Source organism: Solenopsis invicta, chromosome 5 (genome assembly GCF_016802725.1).
Source record: "Solenopsis invicta isolate M01_SB chromosome 5, UNIL_Sinv_3.0, whole genome shotgun sequence".
Lineage (NCBI taxonomy): Eukaryota > Metazoa > Arthropoda > Insecta > Hymenoptera > Formicidae > Solenopsis > Solenopsis invicta.
This window is the reverse complement of record NC_052668.1, coordinates 9930364-9949760: the sequence shown is the minus strand read 5'-3', so window position 1 is coordinate 9949760 and position 19397 is coordinate 9930364. Positions and strand designations below refer to the sequence as shown.

General features: G+C 43.9%; 1 protein-coding gene across 1 annotated transcript in view; it reads left to right on the top strand.

Annotated features, from left to right (window-relative positions):
* The window catches only part of LOC113004278 (odorant receptor 49b-like), an 82388-nt gene that overhangs the window by 29014 nt on the left and 33977 nt on the right, over positions 1-19397 (top strand). The window contains exon 2 of the mRNA XM_026137145.2: positions 9690-9809. Within this exon, the coding sequence (XP_025992930.2) occupies positions 9690-9809 (120 nt within the window). The remainder of the gene's footprint in view (positions 1-9689; positions 9810-19397) is intronic.

The window sequence follows — 19397 nt, the reverse complement described above, 5'->3', positions numbered from 1 at the left end:
TATTTTATGCTTTGCAACTGATACTACCCGCACCCGCAATCACTTCTCTTAATTGTAAAATACCACAGCAACCGGAGAAACGTTCTCCAAAGCTGGCAAGTTCTCCACCAAAGAAAGGTCTCAGTTTTTTTTTATTTTCTCTGCCACAGGTCCTGATCCTTATTCACAATACAGCAAAACTGGTGATCAGATCTGCAGTCTGCACCCGAGTATGTTTTCACGTTCTTAATTGATAATTTTTATCTTTTCTGGATTAATATAAAATCAATTTGATTTCTCGTTCTGTCAATCGTTCAGCGTTGTCCACGTATAAAGACGTTGTGCATGGCGATGAAAATTTGTATTCATTATAGAAAATAAATTTTTGATATAGAATTATTTTTTCTCCTCATTGTCAAGTCTAAACCTGCCCATTACTTCACTGATATGATCATCATCCTCAATTGCTCACATCTTAGCATTAAAGTCTCCAACAACAATTGTGATTTTTCTCTTAGAGATGGTCTTAAAGGTGTCTAGGTTTTCATAAAAAACCGCAATGGCATCCAAGTTGAGACATAGACCTGTACAATAATCACTAAACACGGTATTATGCTTCAAGATTATACGATCACTAACTGGCTCATATCCTATTACGCATTTTTCAATAGAAGATGATATGTACTTGTATATTGCTTCCCCATTTATGCTCTTATCTTCGGAGCCGGAGAAGTATGGTATTGCCTTTGGGTGTTTTGTAACAACCTAAATTCCTTATGAATCTCGCTAAAATCCAATATTTCTATTCTATGCGCCTCCTCCTTTTCTATCATTTTTTTACCTTTAACATGCCTTTGATGTTTCAGGTCGTGATTCGAAAGATCTCATTTTTCTAATAGTACTACTAGATGTCACCAGTAGCTTTCTTTTCACCCTGAGCCTGATAAGTCATATCAGGGTAGTCAGTAGCCAATTTCATACTAGAACCATGGACATAGGCTAGGACGCCGGTTGGTCTCGGGTCGCATACTTCTCTCATACAAACACTTGACTCTTCCATGCAGATTCCGAGAAAGGTAGAGAAAGAAAGTGCTGTTGCTTCCTTCTTTCTTCCGTACCGCAGTAACTACCTGCGAGCAAACAGCTGTGTACATCGTGTTAAGGCGATGGATGTAGTGGTCTTCTAATGATGTGCACCGTAGCATGCTCTGCTGCTGATGCGCTGCACCGGCTTAAACAAATCCGCGCTGGCTCCTTTGTTCACGGCACGATACTCTCGGGAGTTTGCCTTTGTTTTCTGAAAGATAATGATCGAATAAAAATCAGATGTTTTTAATCGGTGAGATTTAAACCTAGAGAGCAGATACCCAACTCTCTGCAATAATATGCCAATATACAGTAGGTATCAATTGTTATAAGGCATTTTTACTTTTCAGCATTTCGATACTTTTCCAAGAAACATTTCAACATTTAATTACACATACTTGTTTTGCCAAATTTTGTCACGTACTTTTCCTAACGCCGGAGAGCAACGGCGAAATACGCGATCAAACAACGGAATGAATCGCGAAACACGCGCGGAAGCGACGAACGAACTGAGAAACACCAAACGCTCGCACCAAACCGCGAGATTGGGCGCCAGACGCGATGATACCGGTCGCGTCTCCGGGTTCACTCTTCAACGCTAAACACGGCTTCACAACACGCGAGAACGTGTCATGCCGAAACGCGAAATCGTCGCTTGCACGCGGCCAGCTAGCTCCTCTAACCGGTAGAGGGGCGGGGTAGCGGAGACAGGGACGAAGCGGCTCTCTTACTTACTTGTTTTTAAACTTGAGCGTATTATCACACAAATATGTGTACGCACGAGTGTTTTCCTTTTTTGTAATTAAATTTTAATTGACATTTCAAAATATGTAAAAGTATTCAACAAAGCATTTTGTTGATAATTTATGTAAGTGTGCTAATATTACTATTAGGTGTTAAACTTAATTCCTGCCGTTTTTTCATCAATAAAATCGATTTGTTTCGAAGGGAAAATGAATGAATACTGTAATCAAAGTAATTTCCTTCATTTTCTACTACTTTTTCCCGTCTCTCCGGCAACAGAGCAATCCTACGACGGTAGAACGCGGTTTTTTTCGAGGCGAACCATTCATCCACCCATTTTAGGACTTTGTTGTAACCGAAGAAGTGTGTGTCCATAAGTGCGAGTTGTATCGATCGGAAGAGATGGTAATCCGACGGTGTCAAATCTGGAGAGTACGCTGGGTGCGGCAGAACTTCCCATTCAAGCTCGCGAAGTACCTGCTTCGCGCTTTTCGCGACATGTGGTCGAGCGTTATTATGCAACAAAATGACTTTGCATCGATTGTTGACTACGGATGATGTTTTTTGCATCAATACGTCACTCAATCGGTATAATTGCTGTTAGTAACGATCAGCTGTAACGGTTTCATTTGGACCCAAGAGTTCGTAATACAGCACACTTTTCTGGTCCCAACAAACGCACAGCAAGGTCTTATGCCTCTTCGGCGTTGAAGCGGATGGTTGGCTGGGGTCCACCCATAATTTTTTCCGCTTAGGATTATCAAAATAAATTCATTTTTCATTGCCAGTCACAATGCGCCACAAAAACTCTTTTTTCTTTGCCTGGCAAGCAAAGAAATCGCAATAGTCAAACAATTCAAAATGGCATTTTTTGACAACTCATGTGGTAGCCATTTCCCTTCCTTATGAATCTTTCCCATGGCATGCAAGCGTTTTAAAACGGCCATTGGAGTAACATTTAACTGTTCCGACAACTCTGAAAGCATTTGAGCTAGATTCTCATCGTGCAATTCTTGCAGCTCATCTTCAAATTTTTTCGGCTGTTTTGGACGTTCTTTGTCTCTCACATCAAATTCACCGTTTTGGAAGGGTTCAAACCAAACTCTACATGTTCTTTCCGATGATGTTTCATCACCATACACTTTGGATAATAAGCGATGTGTTTTAGCTGCTGTTTTCCAATATTGCCGAGAAAGGAACAGAGGCCTCATCTTCGGCTGCAATGCAAACGCACACCATAAGGTCTGAGGCAGCACCGATATCAACGATAGAAATAAGTCTATTTGAATATCTCTACCAAACTAATCTAGATATAATCAATAGGGGAAAAAAACCCACTTTCCCCTCACAAGAGCCAGGCAGGAGGTGCGTGACCTCACGCTAACTACTCCCCTGCTTGGTTCCACGATTGTCAACTGACATGTCTCCCGGGAAGCTTCACTCTCCGATCATAGGCATATAGTTTTCGATCTGGGAGTGGGGGGTCCTGTGGAGGAATTAATAAAAATCCCTAAGTTTACGGACCTGACGCTCTACCAGGGGCTCCTGAGGGGAAAATTAGAGGATTCCAAGGTAACTATAACAAGCACAGAGGATCTGAATAATGCCTCACCGACCTGCATAATGCCATCCATAGGGCCTACGAAAGTTGCTGCCCTACAAAATACAAAAAGTTCTCTTCCACAACATCATGGTGGAATCAAGGCCTGGAGGAGTTGCGCTCCTCGGTCAGAAAGCTCTTTAATAGGGCCAAGAGAACCAAGCGTCAAGAAAGATTGGGGTCGGTACAGGAAGGCCCTTACCGATTACAATAAAAAACTGAGGAGGTCTAAAAGGAAATCATGGAGGAACTTCTGTGAAAGCATTTGCGATTTCCCCGTTGCGGTTCGCCTACAAAGAGTAATGGCGAAAGACCACTCCAACCAATCAGTTATCTGCTCAGGACAAATGGCAAATACACAAATGACGCTGGGGAGATGTTAAGGTTTTTGTCAAGCATTCATTTTCCTGGCTCCCACTTTGTTGAGGACAAACGGAAAGAGAGGAAGGGACCTCGCTGCCCCATCACCCCCATCTCCGCAGAGTCAAAGGACTTGCCAATCACATCTTTGTGCCTAACAGGGTAAAATGGGCAATCTCATCCTTCAAACCATACAAATCTCCGGGCGGCGATAGGATCTTTCCGGTCCTACTTCAAAAGGACCTGGTCTATCTGCTGCCGCACATTACAAATTTGTACAAACACAGCTTTATGCTGGGGTATATTCCCGAGCAGTGGAGGCAGGCTAACGTGGTCTTTATACCCAAAGGTGGAGGGCGTTCTAGTGCCCAAGCCAATTTGTTCAGACCGATTAGCCTCATCTTTTTCATGCTAAAGGGCATGGAAAAGGTGCTGAACAGTATCTCAGAAATGAGGTGCTATCACATGCACCACTCCACAAAAATCAGCATGCTTATCAAAAGGCAAAATCTACTACTACTGCCTTGCATCAACTAGTAAGCAGCATAGAAAGGGCCCATGAGGCTAAAGAGATAGCCTTGTGTGCCTTTATAGACATAGAGGGAGCCTTCGACAACACATTGTACGACTCTATTGAGAATGCGGCCAATGAAAAAGGCTTCCACCTTGCTGTCACGACTTGGATCAGGGCCATGTTAAGTAAACGGAGGGTCAAAACCACTGTGGCTGGGGAAACCACAACCATCACCACGGCAAAGAGGTGCCCCCAAGGAGGGGTATTGTCACCACTTCTCTGGTTGTGGATGATCTCCTGAACACACTAACGGCAAATGGATACGAGGTGCAAGGCTATGCCGATCACCATCAGAGGTCGGCTGGACGCCATCGTTTCACACAGTATGCAAAGAGCCCTGAACATCACGCAGCAGAAGGAAGGGACTACGCATCAACCCCGAGAAAACCACCATCATGCCTTTTACCAGAAAAAGGAAGCTCTATCTCACAGCATCCATTCTGGACGGCACAGTGGTCGACTTCAAAACAGAAGTCAAATACCTTGGAGTTATCCTGGATCAGAAACTAATATGGAACTCTCATCTGAAAAAAGTGCAGTCCAAGGCTGCCCTAGCACTCCACACCTGCCGCAGACTCCTGGGCAGAAATTAGGGTCTCAAACCAAAAATAATCCTCTGGTCATATATGGCCATTATTAGACCCATGGTTACCTACGCAGCTGCGGTATGATGGCCAAAAACCGAGCAGAGGGCGGCGCAATTACAGCTGCAAAAGATTCAAAGGCTTGCATGACTCAGTGTCACCGGGGCTGAGAACTTGCCCCACTACAGCTTTAGAGGCCATTCTGGACTTTCTACCTCTCTACTCACAAGTTCGTAAAGTTGCTGCCAACTCAGCTATCCGTTTACTAAACCACCTTACACCTAGGTCAACTAGTTGAACTGGACATATAAAAATACTCACAACTGACGGCTTATGCAACATTGCTCAACTCCCCATGGATGCAAAGAAAACTAAATTCAACTACGAAGCTGCCTATACAGACAGAGAGACATAAGCACCTGGAGGGCCTAGTGATGGGCGATACATGACAACAGTATCGATATTTTAATCGATATATGTCAAAGGACTTAGTTCCGATATTTGCAAATATCGTTAACAAAAGTATCGATATTACCAATATCGATATATAAATATTGGATTTTTATTTGCATATACATAATTTTAAAAAATGTTTCAATAATTTGTATTAAATTAATGCAATATAACTTTTAATTTTTAAATGTTTATTATAAAAAATTGTTCTAAAAATAATTTCAATATAACTGTAACAACCTGTGTTTTGTCCGAGCGCGGACGAGCTCAGGGAAGCCAGGGCTCGAAGGAAGGTTGCCGGGTTAATCAATTCCGAGATCGGACGTGCGTTTAATGAGAAATGACTTTATTTACGATCTAATACTGACAATATGTGCCCGTAGTTCGCGGATACACGCGGTGCATCCGCGACGGTACGGTGACGCGGTTTTACAATAAGAAGACGCGGTATTACAATAAGAAGACGCGGTATTTACAGTAAGAAGACGCGGTATTTACAGAACGGGGAGCTATTTACATGCGTTCGGTCGCTCGCACTCGGCTCGCGGTCGGTGCGAGAGAGCGCACGATAGCGCGGTCTCGCTCACGCTTGGTTCGGTATCGTCGCGAGGATTCCACGATGTTTATGTCGTCGCCGGCCTTGTCGGTCCGCGGCGCGCGCGGGCCGGGACGCCCTACGCTAGAAGCCGCGTCGGTGTTCCGCGAATTCGCGACAGGTGCGCGGCGGGATTCCCTTAGTAGGGAATCCCCGACGTGAGTCGGTGTCGGCTGCCTCGAGAGCTCTCGATGGAGGCAGAGATATCTCTACCCCCTTGGTGGCAGTCGTTACCGTGGACGCTTGGACGGAGATGGGTTGAGGGAATCGTTGAGATCTCTCAACGGTGGCAGAGCTCGCTCTACCACTCGGATTCCCTAGGTGCCGGGAAAGCGGGATCGGAAATCGCCGAGATCTCTCGGCGGTGACAGAGCTCGCTCTACCACGCGGATTTCCTGGGTCTGGCTCGGAGGCTGGACCGGAGAGGAGTCGCTCTCTCTGCGGGATCGTCCGCCTTTTATACCCCGATCTCGGAGAGTTGGGGATGTTCGAGTGGAGTTCGGTTCTTCTCGGAATACAGCATCCCCGCTGCTCCGAGATCGGTCCGGTATCGCGCTCTCGCTTGAGCGTACGCCTCTCTGTCGCTCCAACGCCAGGAGCATGCGAATCCGTGCGCGTGCGCGCGGACTTCGGGCGTTTAACGGCGCGCTTGTCGGACCGTTCGTGCGCGCGTGTGAGGCGATTATCGGCGCGTAGCGCCTGTTCGTCTGTCCGGCGGGTGTTCGGCCGGACAGGGGAGCGGTTCGTGGACCCAGGGGGAACGATGCGGAGGTGCATCGTTACATAACATTGTTTTTTAAAGGTATGTATTCCCTGTGACAAAAGCTGAATATAGGTTAAATAAATTTGAAAACGGAGAATTAAAAGAAATATTTGTGCATACTGTTTAGGATAAGGAATGATGAATGCAATATAGAAAGCAGGTTATATGCTTCTTGGTTTTAGATTATTTTTTATTTCTTAAACTATCAACCCATTGACAATAACCGTTGAAAAATTACAATTTACATATAAAAAATGAGTAATAAAATATATCAATATTCATAAACAAGTTAACGTGATTTAAGTAATATAAGTAAATATATATTAGTACAAATTATTATATATTTTCATTTTATTTTCAATTGCTTACCTTTATTTTTAGGTTATGTAATTTAAGCGAAGCACGAATTACGAATCAACGATACACGGTACACTTTGTGTTCTAGATACACGAAATAGTAGAAATCAATCAGAAATTTCGGATCCATACAGGGATATACATACAAAACACTCAAGACAGTAGGCTATATATGTATACACATACAGTCCTCAAGGAAATCAATATCGAAAAGTGATACAGGCAGATTAAGAATCGATACATGAAAATATCATGGCATGAAGTATCGATACAAAATATCGATATTGAAGGTAAAAAGTATCGATACAACTAGTATCGATACTATATTGCGAGGGCCCCCTTTCAAAAGGGGTGCCCTACAGTGGTACACCGACGGTTCCAAAACAGCAAAAGGCGGTGCGGAAGCTGGTATCAGCGGTCCTAACCGCATATCGATCTCTATGGGAGTAACGCCTTCTATCTTCCAGGCAGAAATATCTGTCATCAACTCTTGCGCCAAAATCAATCGAGATAAAGGCATGAAAGGCGCAACAATTGACATACTAACAGACAGCCGAGCAGCGGTCAAGGCTCTTACAGCCTATTTGTGTAACTCTGCACTGGTCTGGGAATGTATCACCAACCTCAAGTTTTTAGCCGAGGATAACCACGTTACACTCTGGTGGATTTCGGGGCATAAGGGCATTAAAGGTAATGAGGAAGCAGATAAACTCGCGAAGAAAGGGGCACGCTCACTCCCGATAGGACCGGAGCCCTGGTGCGAGGTCAATGCCAGCTACATCAAAAGACACTTAACAATCTGGGAGGACGAACTAAAATCCTCACACTGGAGCGCCACTAGGGGACTGGCTCAGGCCAAAAAGTTCATTACTTATTCGCCGCAGAGAACACGGAATTTACTTTCCCTGGACAAAAGGAATTTAACCACTCTGGTAGGCCTTCTTTCTGGCCATTGCCAACTCAAATATCACCTCAACACAATTGGCAAAACTGAGGATGATGACTGCCGTTTTTGCATGAAGACGGCCGAGACGGCTGAGCACATCAAGTGTGACTTTCCGGCGGGTCCCGATAGCGCACATCCCGATAGCACACAAACCACTCACAATGGCAGATGCCTAGAGATTTCCCGTAGGTTGGGTTAGATAAGTCAAGATGATTGGTTGGTGGGCTATCGGAATGTGCGCTATCGGAACCCTCCCGTGACTTTTTGGCTGTCCGCCATCTCAGACAAGAATTTATGGGAGGCGCACTCATCACCTCTGACCAAATCAGGGAGCTAGATTCCCGGCGGGTCGTAAGGTTTTTCAAAAGCCTCGACCTGGCGCAACTCTAAGCTAGGGCACTGTTACAATAGACCTCTCTAGATCACGGTGACGCACTGGCGGCTGTTCGCTACGGCCCTCTTCCTTTTATTATAAATTATTATTATTATTATTATTATTATTATTATTATTATTATTATTATTATGGAGACTTGTCTTCTCCGCTGAAACAGCGGCAGTGGCGCTTCCGGAGTCCGAATGTGCCCCGTCTGTAACCCCCATCGCCGCCCCCGCGCCAGAGGCAACAGTGGTGACTCTTTTTGAGCCCAAATAAAGCTCTGTCCGCATTCCCCACTGTGGATCCCACACTGCGAGCCCTCCGTTTTCTCTGCTAGGTCCATAAATTGGTCTTCCATATTGGTCCAGAGCCCCGCATGCGTAGGTAGGTAAGACTACTTACTCTGGGTGTCACCTGGTGCCTCAGAGGCATTGTTCGAGACGCTGCACATGTATATGTGTATGTATGTGATGTAAATTTGTGTGAATGTCCGCAGTTCATGAGCTCGGGTCCATAGATTCGCTAAACCCAAACAACTGTAGATCAGTCATTCCTGCGGAATTATCGAATATTACACAAGGATAAAATCTTAGATCATGTTCTAAGGATAAAATGCAGTCGAGTACACTCGCGTAATATTTCTGCACACAACTCTGTTAACAATTCATATGATACCATTCTGAAGCAGAGTAGTACAATAACAATTCACAACAATATAACGTCAAAATCACATTAAAGTAAATCGTGATTAATATAAAAGAGATTTTTAATAAACATTTTACAGTCATTTTAATACCGTGATAACTTTTTATTCTATTTGGGACAGATTTGTAGTGTCAACAGTAGAAAGATTATGTGTAAAAGTACAAAAAATTGCAATAATTAAAGGTTGTAAAAACTGTCGTTTTGGCAGTTTCTCTACAATCTATTTTCGAATTGAAATAACTCAATATTTACATACATCTATCTTAAAACTTCACAGTTATATTGCAGCCTTTTTAACTATTTATTTTTTAAAAATATACAACTTTGTAACAAAATATGTTTAAACAAAATCAATTTTTTAAATTTATTTTTGGTTTGGCCATATTTACCATCTTCTTTCTTCTTTTAGAACTTGAACAACACTTTGATAAACATAATTGTTTAGTTTTAATATAAAATGTTGATTAATTCTAATAAAGTCATTGAATAATATGTAAACGATTGCTTTAATACTATCTTTTTCTCTATGTATGCTTCGAACTACTTTAGGAAATTATTAATTACAGTTTACAACATTTGTAACATCAAGATGTACTTTAGATCACATTATAAAGATTTGCTCTTTCTCATTTGTTATCACTTGCACCGCTATAAAATACAGTTCATTTTACATTAACAGTGACATAGTAAGTTGATTGTTTATCATATTGTTTCGATAAATATTTACATAATATAATTTTGAAGTTATTACAATTTTAATAGTGTTAGTAATGTTCGTTGTTTTTTTCAAAGCAGAATATAGAATAGAAATGGTCAAATACGAGCATTTATGACATATATTATGATAATGACGCATTTTATAATAATGAATTTATTCTCCTTACGAAATTATACGAGGTGTGTTCAAAAAGTATCGCGAATTTTGAATTTTCGCGGGTTACGTATATTCGAATTTCGATCTTTTTGTGGCGTTATGTTGGTACTCATGTCTCTCACTTATGCCGACAAGCTCGGCCATTTTGAATGTTCACTTAATTGTTGACAGCTGCTTTGCTTGCACGTGTTTTGGATCGTCTTCGATTTTTACCTATTCAAAAAAATGGATCAAAGAACCTGTATCAAATTTTGTGTGAAAAACGAAATTAAGTGCGCGGATGCATTCCGAATGTTGACTGTGGCATACGGAGAAGCTACCTTGGACCGAAGCAACGTTTATCGGTGGTACAAAATGTTCTCAGAAGGCCGAGAAGATGTGAACGACGAAGAGCGTGCCGGACGCCCGAGCACTTCAACAACAGACGAAAAAATTAATGAAGTGGAGAAAATGGTATTGGCCAATCGTCGAATCACCGTTAGAGAAGTTGCTGAGGACCTAAACATATCGATTGGCTCGTGCCATTCGATTTTTATCAATGATTTGGGCATGAGACGGGTCGCCGCGAAATTCGTACCAAACGCCCCTGCTCACACATCGTTGCTTGTGCGCGACTTTTTGGCCAAAAACAACACACTAATGATGCCGCAGCCACCGTATTCCCCAGATCTGGCCCCCTGTGACTTTTTCTTGTTCCCTAAACTGAAGAGGCCCATGAAAGGACGACGTTACGTTACGCTTGACGAGATAAAGACGGCATCGAAGGAGGAGCTGAACAAGATAAAAAAAAATGATTTTTTGAAGTGCTTCGAAGATTGGAAAAACCGTTGGCACAAGTGTATAATATCTCATGGGGATTACTTTGAAGGGGACAAAATAGATATTCATGAATAAATAAATAATTTTTGAAAAAACACAAAATTCGCGATACTTTTTGAACACACCTCGTACAAGTACGTTTCGACTATATCAAGTTTTCATCAGTTCGATTCTAACAAATAACATTTCTTTAAACTATATATTAAATTTAATCATAAACATCGTGTATTTTAATTAGTAAAAGACCATATCGAATTGCGCATTGTTACTTTCGATATAAATCGAAACATACAAAATATTATTTTCAGTATCAAGATCTTGCTATGTTTGTCTTGACCTATTTTATATAAAATTTTGTAAATTACGTAACTGTCCTCTAAGTTCTTTTTATAGAAAATGAGATGTGATAATAAAATTCCACAATCTATTAGTCTATATAAAAATATAAAAAAATAAAAATTAGCGGGTAGTAAAAGTAAGACACAGTTATTAGGGAGCAAATTTGGTTAATTTAATTTAAACCTTTTTTTCTTTGCATCTTTATTTCTTATTAGTTTTGACATCGTTTTGTGCCATCCTTACCAAATACAAATACAAAACGTAAATCTTTTTAGTCTCCTTAGCGAAAAGCAGTCCAAATATCTCTTAGATATCCACTCTGTTACGCTGACACCTAGTTTGACTATCCAGTAACAACGAATACAAACTATAGTATACTGCTGCATAACATCAGTTGCAGTAACAGATGTCGATAAATTAGGAACAAGGTGCTTCTTCATTATGTGTGAAATGCTTTCGCGTGTTAAATCTCATTGTGCTAAATCTCTGTAAATTTTTATTTTAATAATGATAAATTGACAGCATCTTAATGGCATCACTCCATTGTACGCAATGAACGTACGTATAATAGCAATGCGATGTGTATGTGTGTGTGTGTGTGTGTGTGTGCGCGCGCGCGCGTGTGTGTGTGTGTATGTGTGGTTATTTTTATTTGCTGTCCGCACTTAACAGCATGTTGACGACAACATAATAAAAACTTAAAACATTTGCAAAAATATGAATATCGTGCATTTGATGAAAACATGATTTTTGAGACTATATATATTGATAATTCTGTTTTATTATTTTTATGTGTAGAATAAAGAAATCATGTTAATATCATAGCCCTATTGAACAGGTCTTTTTTATTTGCATAACAACCCCTATAATTCTATTGTCAAAACATATTAATTTTTGTCTTAGAGTCCAATTATGCAAATTTCAGTTTTAAAACTCGACTTCGAGGAATTCTTTCATAAAATGGAATCCTCTCGTTTTAAAACATACTCTTGTCAAAATAAGAATAAAAATTCCTGTAACATTACACTTTTTAATCTCTAATGTATGGTTTATTTACGAGAAGTTTACTTTTGCCGCGTCCGTCTGTCGATAGTGCTGTATACTGTTTGCGGGTAATAATTTCTTTTTTTCAACATTTTGTTGACAATAAGAAATTATCACCCGCAACAAGCTATAATTAAAAAAACTACAACAAATTTGAGTAAATATTTTGCAACATGTTTAAAACATTAGATATCATACATGCCATTAGTTGCCATTACCAGTTGTTGGTACGATACTGTATATGAAATGCAAGCTAATTGCATGCAGTTCTTTGCTATCAACATTACGCGTTATTAACATTTGCTCTTAAAATTTCATAAATTGATGATTGATTTTCTTTCCTCATATTACTACTCAGTTTGCACAAGATTCCGATTCGGCAAATTTACAACAACTTGTACAGCTCATTGTCCAGATAACCAAGCAAGCTTCACCGGACAAATTAATGTACTGCATATGTATTGTCAACTTGTCAATTTTCTAACATCGAAATCTAATGTGAAACTGAGTTAGCAACAGGAGCAAAAAAACACAGCATAAAATAATAAAAACTTTACATGGTGCAAAACAACAAACAGTTTGTAGAAACATCCTTGTCCTTAGATTACTGAAATTGAATGCGGCATGCATGACAGCATAATGACAACATGTTATTCTCATTTGGCTATCTGAGTAGTTCACCTAATGTGCTAAATCAAGGCTCGGCAAAAAATGCACATTTTGGTCTCTCTGCATAAGTTTTTTCCGATTTCACTAAGAGATGGCGCCAGCGTAAAGTACGCTGTAGGGACTAGCATCCGCCATGCTTCCCTAGCGCTAGAGACTTTTGGTAAGGCTCGTTGCCGGCTTGGTTAGCCAGCGAGCAGCGATCGGAAGATCCCGCTCGGCGCTCGACACAGATAGTCCTGTTCTGTTCTGTTCTTAATAAATCTTCTCCGTTCGTAACATTCGTCTGTGTTTGGTCCAAACCTTCCTCTTTCACGTCGACTACGGATTGTGGATCCGTCCAGGAGTCAGATCAACGATCACCCCACACCCACATTGGTGACCCCGACGTGATCTCGAGAAGGAAGTCGCCGGTTTCCCGCCGGCAGTAACCAGGCATCCTCGCTCACTCAGCGGAATTCAGCCGCGCAAGCGAGGTCACACTTATATAAACTACGACGAGAACGAGCGCCTGTCGAGCCATCGCCGCCGCTAGCCATACAGGGCGGCGTCATCCTGGCCAGCACGCTGCGGCCCCAGCAAGAGCCTCAAAGTTCGCCATCAAAATCAGCGCGTGGCGGCCACCGCCCAAGCCTGCAACTTCGTCATCGAAGGACAGCGAGCGGCTCCCATCCGCGGCGCAGCAGCGCCGGCATCGAGGACGAGGGCCAGTCCATCGCCAGCCGCCCACCGCAGTCGGCTTCGAGCGACCAGGGCATTCCCACAGCCGCGTGCACGCCATTTCATCGCCGAGGTCGGCGTACAGGCGGTCCCCGCAGCAGTGGTTCCGGACGAGGACTTCGTCTTCACCAACAGCCGAGGGCCGTCATCATCAGCAGCGAAGTACGACCGGGAAGACGTAGTGCGCGACCCGCCTCCCGCTTGGCCGTTACGTCGCGCACATCGCAATCGCGGTTCGACGTGTTCAAACCGACAATTGTTCGCGCGTGTCGGCACAGGTCTGCGCATGTCAATTGTTTCTCGTATTGCGCTCCTGTGCCAGTTTTCGCGCGCTTCGTTACGCGATCGTCATTTCGATTCAACCGAATTCTCGCAACGCGGCGCGATCGTCGTCTCAACCGAGTGCGTTCGGTTTTTCTCATTCAGTTTATATCCGCGAGAGCGCTAACCTTAGAACAAACCCTTAATGCGCGTCCACAGCGATGTCGACTCCCACAATAGAGGAGCTGCAGGAGCAATTGCTGCAAGTGCGGTCCGCGCTTCAAAACGTGCAAGGGCAATCCGGGGCAGGCGTTCCGCGCATTGATTCCTACAGGGTTCCTAAAATCCCACCTTTCTTAATCAAAGATCCGGTGATCTGGTTCATCCAAGTCGAAGCCACCTTCGAAACCTCGCGTATAACCGACCAAAAGACTAAAGCTCATTTCGTCATCATGTCGTTGGATGCGGAGGCTATCGCATGTTGTAGGGATCTCATCGCTGAGCCCGATGAGAACGAGCCCTATAACAAATTAAAGGCGCGCATCATAGAAAATTTTGCGGCATCAGCGGAAAGCCAATTACGCCAATTGATTAAAGGTCAGGTTCTAACCTCCGGGAAGCCTTCCCAAATCCTCGGCAGGCTACGCAATCTTAATCCTGACAAGCGTTGCGATGACGCAGTTTTAAAAACGGTATTTTTTGAGTACCTTCCCCCGTACACACGAGGAATCCTAGCAAATTCCGAATGCACGGATTTGGATAAGTTAGCCAAGATGGCCGACAAGATAGCCGAAACATCCAGCGAATCTGCTCACTGCGCGGTCGCGTCAACCAAAGGATCCGCTTCTTCTGACCTAGAAAACAAGGTTGATCGCCTCGCTTCGGAACTAGCAACTCTCGCGTCTCTTATCAAACGATCGGGCAGGTCGCGTGCCAATAGCAGTCCAACTAAAAATCGCGAGCGGTCCAAAAGCCGATCTAGAGTCTGTTGGCCACACCGCAGATTTGGAGACGAAGCACGCGCATGCAAAGGCACGGAAAAGCTTCCGTGCTCGTGGCCGAAATCCAAGGTCTCTAACGAAAAGGGGGAATAATTAGGTCTGCCATCATGGAGGCAAATGCAGCAGACCACGATTCATCTGTATGCCTCCACGTTCGCGACCGTGTCACAGGAGAACTTTTTCTTGTTGACACAGGTGCGGAAATCTCTTTATTGCCCGCAGGCAAAGCTACCAATCGCACGCCTAGCAACTTCAAATTATACGCGGCAAACGATACTCGAATCAACACTTATGGGGGATCGTTTCGAACCTTGCACCTCGGACTGCGTCCGCTTACGTGGAACTTTTGCGTCGCGTCTGTACCGTACCCGATCATCGGGGCCGATCTCTTAAAACATTATGGCCTTCTACCCGATCTCAAAGAGCGCAAGCTTATCGACCCAGTCAACAACACGTTCACTCGAGGCGTCGTCAAAAACGTAACCTTGCTCGCTATCAGTACGATCAATCCTGCCATTAAATTCGCACGCACGCTAACAGAATTCCCTGAGGTGATCGATTTCAAACAATCGGTTCAAGCCAACGAACATCATGTTCAGCATCACATCATTACCACGGGCCTCCCCCTGTCGCCGAGCGCCCTAGAAGATTGAGCCCGGAAAAACTAAAAATCGCGAAAGCGGAGTTTAAGCGCTTGGTCGAGTTAGGCATATGCATTCCGTCTAGTAGCCCCTGGGCAAGCCCGATTCATATGGTGAAGAAAAAGAATGGTTCCTGGAGAATCTGCGGAGGCGACTACCGTCGTCTTAATGCGATCACGGTACCGGATAAGTTTCCCGTCCCGCACTTGCACGACTGCTCCTACAATCTTCGGGGAAAAACCATTTTCTCCAAGCTGGATCTCTATCAAGCGTACAACCAAATTCTGGTTGCACCAAGTGACGTACCGAAGACGGCAGTCATCACGCCGTTCGGACTCTTTGAGTACAAATTTATGACTTACGGCTTACGGAATGCCAGTCAAACTTTCCAAAGATTAATATTTCAAGCACTTGATGATCTGGAATTTGTGTTCGCCTACATCAATGATATCCTCATAGCTTCCTCGACGCCTGAGGAGCATGAGGATCATCTGCGCGCGGTACTACAGCGACTACAAAAATTTCAACTTCGACTCAATGTCGAAAAATGTGTACTCGGTCATTCCGAGATAGAGTTTCTCGGGTATATTGTCAACAGCGAGGGTTGTGCACCATCCCCCGCTAAGGTCGAAGCCGTACTAAATTCGCCCAAACCCCGCACGATTCAAGAGCTGCGGCGCTTCCTAGGTAGCGTAAATTTTTATCACCGACTCTTACGCGACGCGGCGAGCTTACAAGCACCGCTCAACGAGTTCCTTCGTGATGCGCGAAAAAACGACAAGCGAGCAATCGCGTGGACACCTATCGCAGAAGAGGCGTTCACTAAATGCAAAGAAAGCTTAGCTAACGCGACGATGCTCTCTCATCCCGCGGAAACGGCGGAAACGCACCTAGTTTGTGACGCGTCCGACTACGCCATGGGGGCTGTTCTCGAGCAGCGGCTCGACAACGTATGGAAGCCTCTCGGATTCTTCTCGTGTAAGTTTTCGCCCGCGCAGCGTAAATACAGTGCGTACGATCGCGAGCTCACAGCAATTTTTGAAGCCACCAAGTATTTCAGGCATTTCTTGGAGGGCCGCGATTTCAAAATAATTACGGATCACAAACCGCTCATTTATGTATTTCTGCAGCGCTCCGACAAAGCCTCACCGAGGCAACAAAGACAGCTTTCCTTCATCTCGCAATTCACCACGCGTATCGAACATGTTTCCGGCAGCGACAACGTTGTCGCGGATTTTCTCTCTCGCGTGGAAACCATACGTTTGCCCGCCGAAATCGAACTCAACGAGCTCGCCGAGCAACAGGAACGCGACGAGGAATTGAAAAACATTCGTGAAACTCCCGACTTTCCGCTTTCCATGAAGCGAATTCAATGGGGTTCGACTCATACTACGTTGTATTGCGAGATGACCGGAGAGTCCATTCGTCCGTACATACCTGCATCCTTGCGCCAACGCGTTTTTCACTTATTTCATAATGCGGCACATCCGGGTGCCAAGGTCACAGACCGCATGATTCGCCAACGCTACGTGTGGCCCAACATGCACCGCGATATTGCGAAATGGTGCAGAAATTGCATAGATTGCCAACAGGCAAAAATCTCGCGACACGTTCAATCGATCCCCGAGAAATTCGTCGCGCCTGACGGCCGATTTGAACACGTACACATGGATATTATAGGTCCACTGTACGAGTCAGACGGGTTCAAATACTGTTTGACGCTTATCGATCGATTCTCCCGTTGGCCCGTAGCAGTCCCTCTAAGGAATGTCGAGGCTACCACCGTCGCGCGAGCTTTTTACGACAATTGGATCGCGAATTACGGAACACCTAAAACACTGACCACCGATCAAGGCAGTCAATTCGAGTCGCAACTGTTTACAGCGCTCTTACAATTAATCGGCTGTCAGCGAATACGTACCACCGCTTATCACCCTGCCTCGAACGGCTTGATAGAGCGATGGCACAGAAGTTTAAAAGCGGCAATTATGTGTCACGCGAATGAAAGCTGGACGCGAGTGCTTTCAACCGTCTTATTGGGCTTACGCAATCATGTTCGTCTCGACACCGGCGCATCGCCCGCGGAATTCGTCTACGGCACCACTTTGCGCATTCCGGGTGAATTTGTACTTCCCAACGATTTCACGCCTAACCCACACTCATTCAAGAGTTTCGTGAACACATGCGTAATGTCAAACCAATAGGTTTGAACCGGTAGATCACAAACACAAAAAGCGCGCGTTCTTCTTCAAGGATTTACAATCCTGTACTCATGTTTTTCTGCGCGTAGGAGGCACAAAAAAGGCTCTCGAGCACCCTTATTCAGGGCCACGTCGCATTGTCAAGCAAGTTTCCGACCGCGTGTTCAATATTAATGTCAACGGTACCGAACGTAGTGTTTCTGTAGAAAATCTCAAACCGGCGTATTTCATACTTGATGATCCGACAGTAGCGAACAACCAAGAGCCCTGCTCATCCAGTAGCGGACAGTCAGCGCTAAGGACCTACGCACGTCCTAAAAAAATAACCTTTGCATCACAAATAAGCACGTGTAAAGTATATTGTCCGCACGAAGCGATCTCAATGTTAACCTAAATTTTAGTAAACGTAACATTTAGTATCTTAAGTAAGATATTGTTAAAAACTAGCATATTATTCGTTGTCACTCCGGGGGGAGTATGTAGGGACTAGCATCCGCCATGCTTCCCTAGCGCTAGAGACTTTTGGTAAGGCTCGTTGCCGGCTTGGTTAGCCAGCGAGCAGCGATCGGAAGATCCCGCTCGGCGCTCGACACAAATAGTCCTGTTCTGTTCTGTTCTTAATAAATCTTCTCCGTTCGTAACATTCGTCTGTGTTTGGTCCAAACCTTCCTCTTTCACGTCGACTACGGATTGTGAATCCGTCCAGGAGTCAGATCAACGATCACCCCACACCCACAACGCAGCGTATTAATTTGACACATACGTCATTTTGTTCGTCTGACATAGAACTATAAACACACACAAGTTGAGTCCGCCAAAAACTAGCGTCTTTGTTTTATTGTTCAGTGATCGTGTCGAGTTTTCTGCCTGAAAAACAACATTTGCGGCACGCATTGCTTTTTTTATTTAATCAAAAAAAAGGCTGTTGAAAGTCATCGTTTGCTGGTAGAAACATGTGGTGAACACGCTCCATCGATTAGAACATGTGAGACATGGTTTCGACAATTTAAAAGTGGTGATTTCAATGTGAAAGACAGTGAGCGCTTTGGTAGACCACAAAAATGCGAAGACGAGCAATTGCAGGAATTATTGGATGATGACCCAACTTAAACTCAACGGCAATTAGCAGAAGCATTACATGTATCACAAGAAACAATTAGCAGACGTTTACGAGCAATGGGAAAGATCAATAGATAACTCGATAAATGGGTCCCACACAATTTGAATGAACGTCAAATGGAAAATCGCAAAGTCACTTGTGAAATGCTGCTTCAACGCCATGAAAGGAAATCATTTTTGTATCGAATTGTGACGGGTGACGAAAAATGGATTTATTTTGAAAACCCAAAGCGGAAAAAATCGTGGCTTTCACCTGGCGAAGCCGGTCCATCAATACCAAGGCCAAATCGCTTCGGCAAGAAGACCAAGCTCTGTGTCTGGTGGGACCAGAGCGGTATTGTGTATTATAAACTCTTGAAGCCCGACGAAACCATTAATACACAACGCTATCGCCAACAAATGATTAATTTAAACCACGCATTAATCGAAAGACGACCGGAATGGGCCAGAAAACATAGGAAAGTGATTTTATTACACGACAATGTGCCGTCTCACAGCAAAACCAGTGAAAGACACCTTAAAATCTTGGATGGGACATCCTTCCGCACCCGCCGTACTCCCCAGACCTGGCGCCATCTGACTATCACCT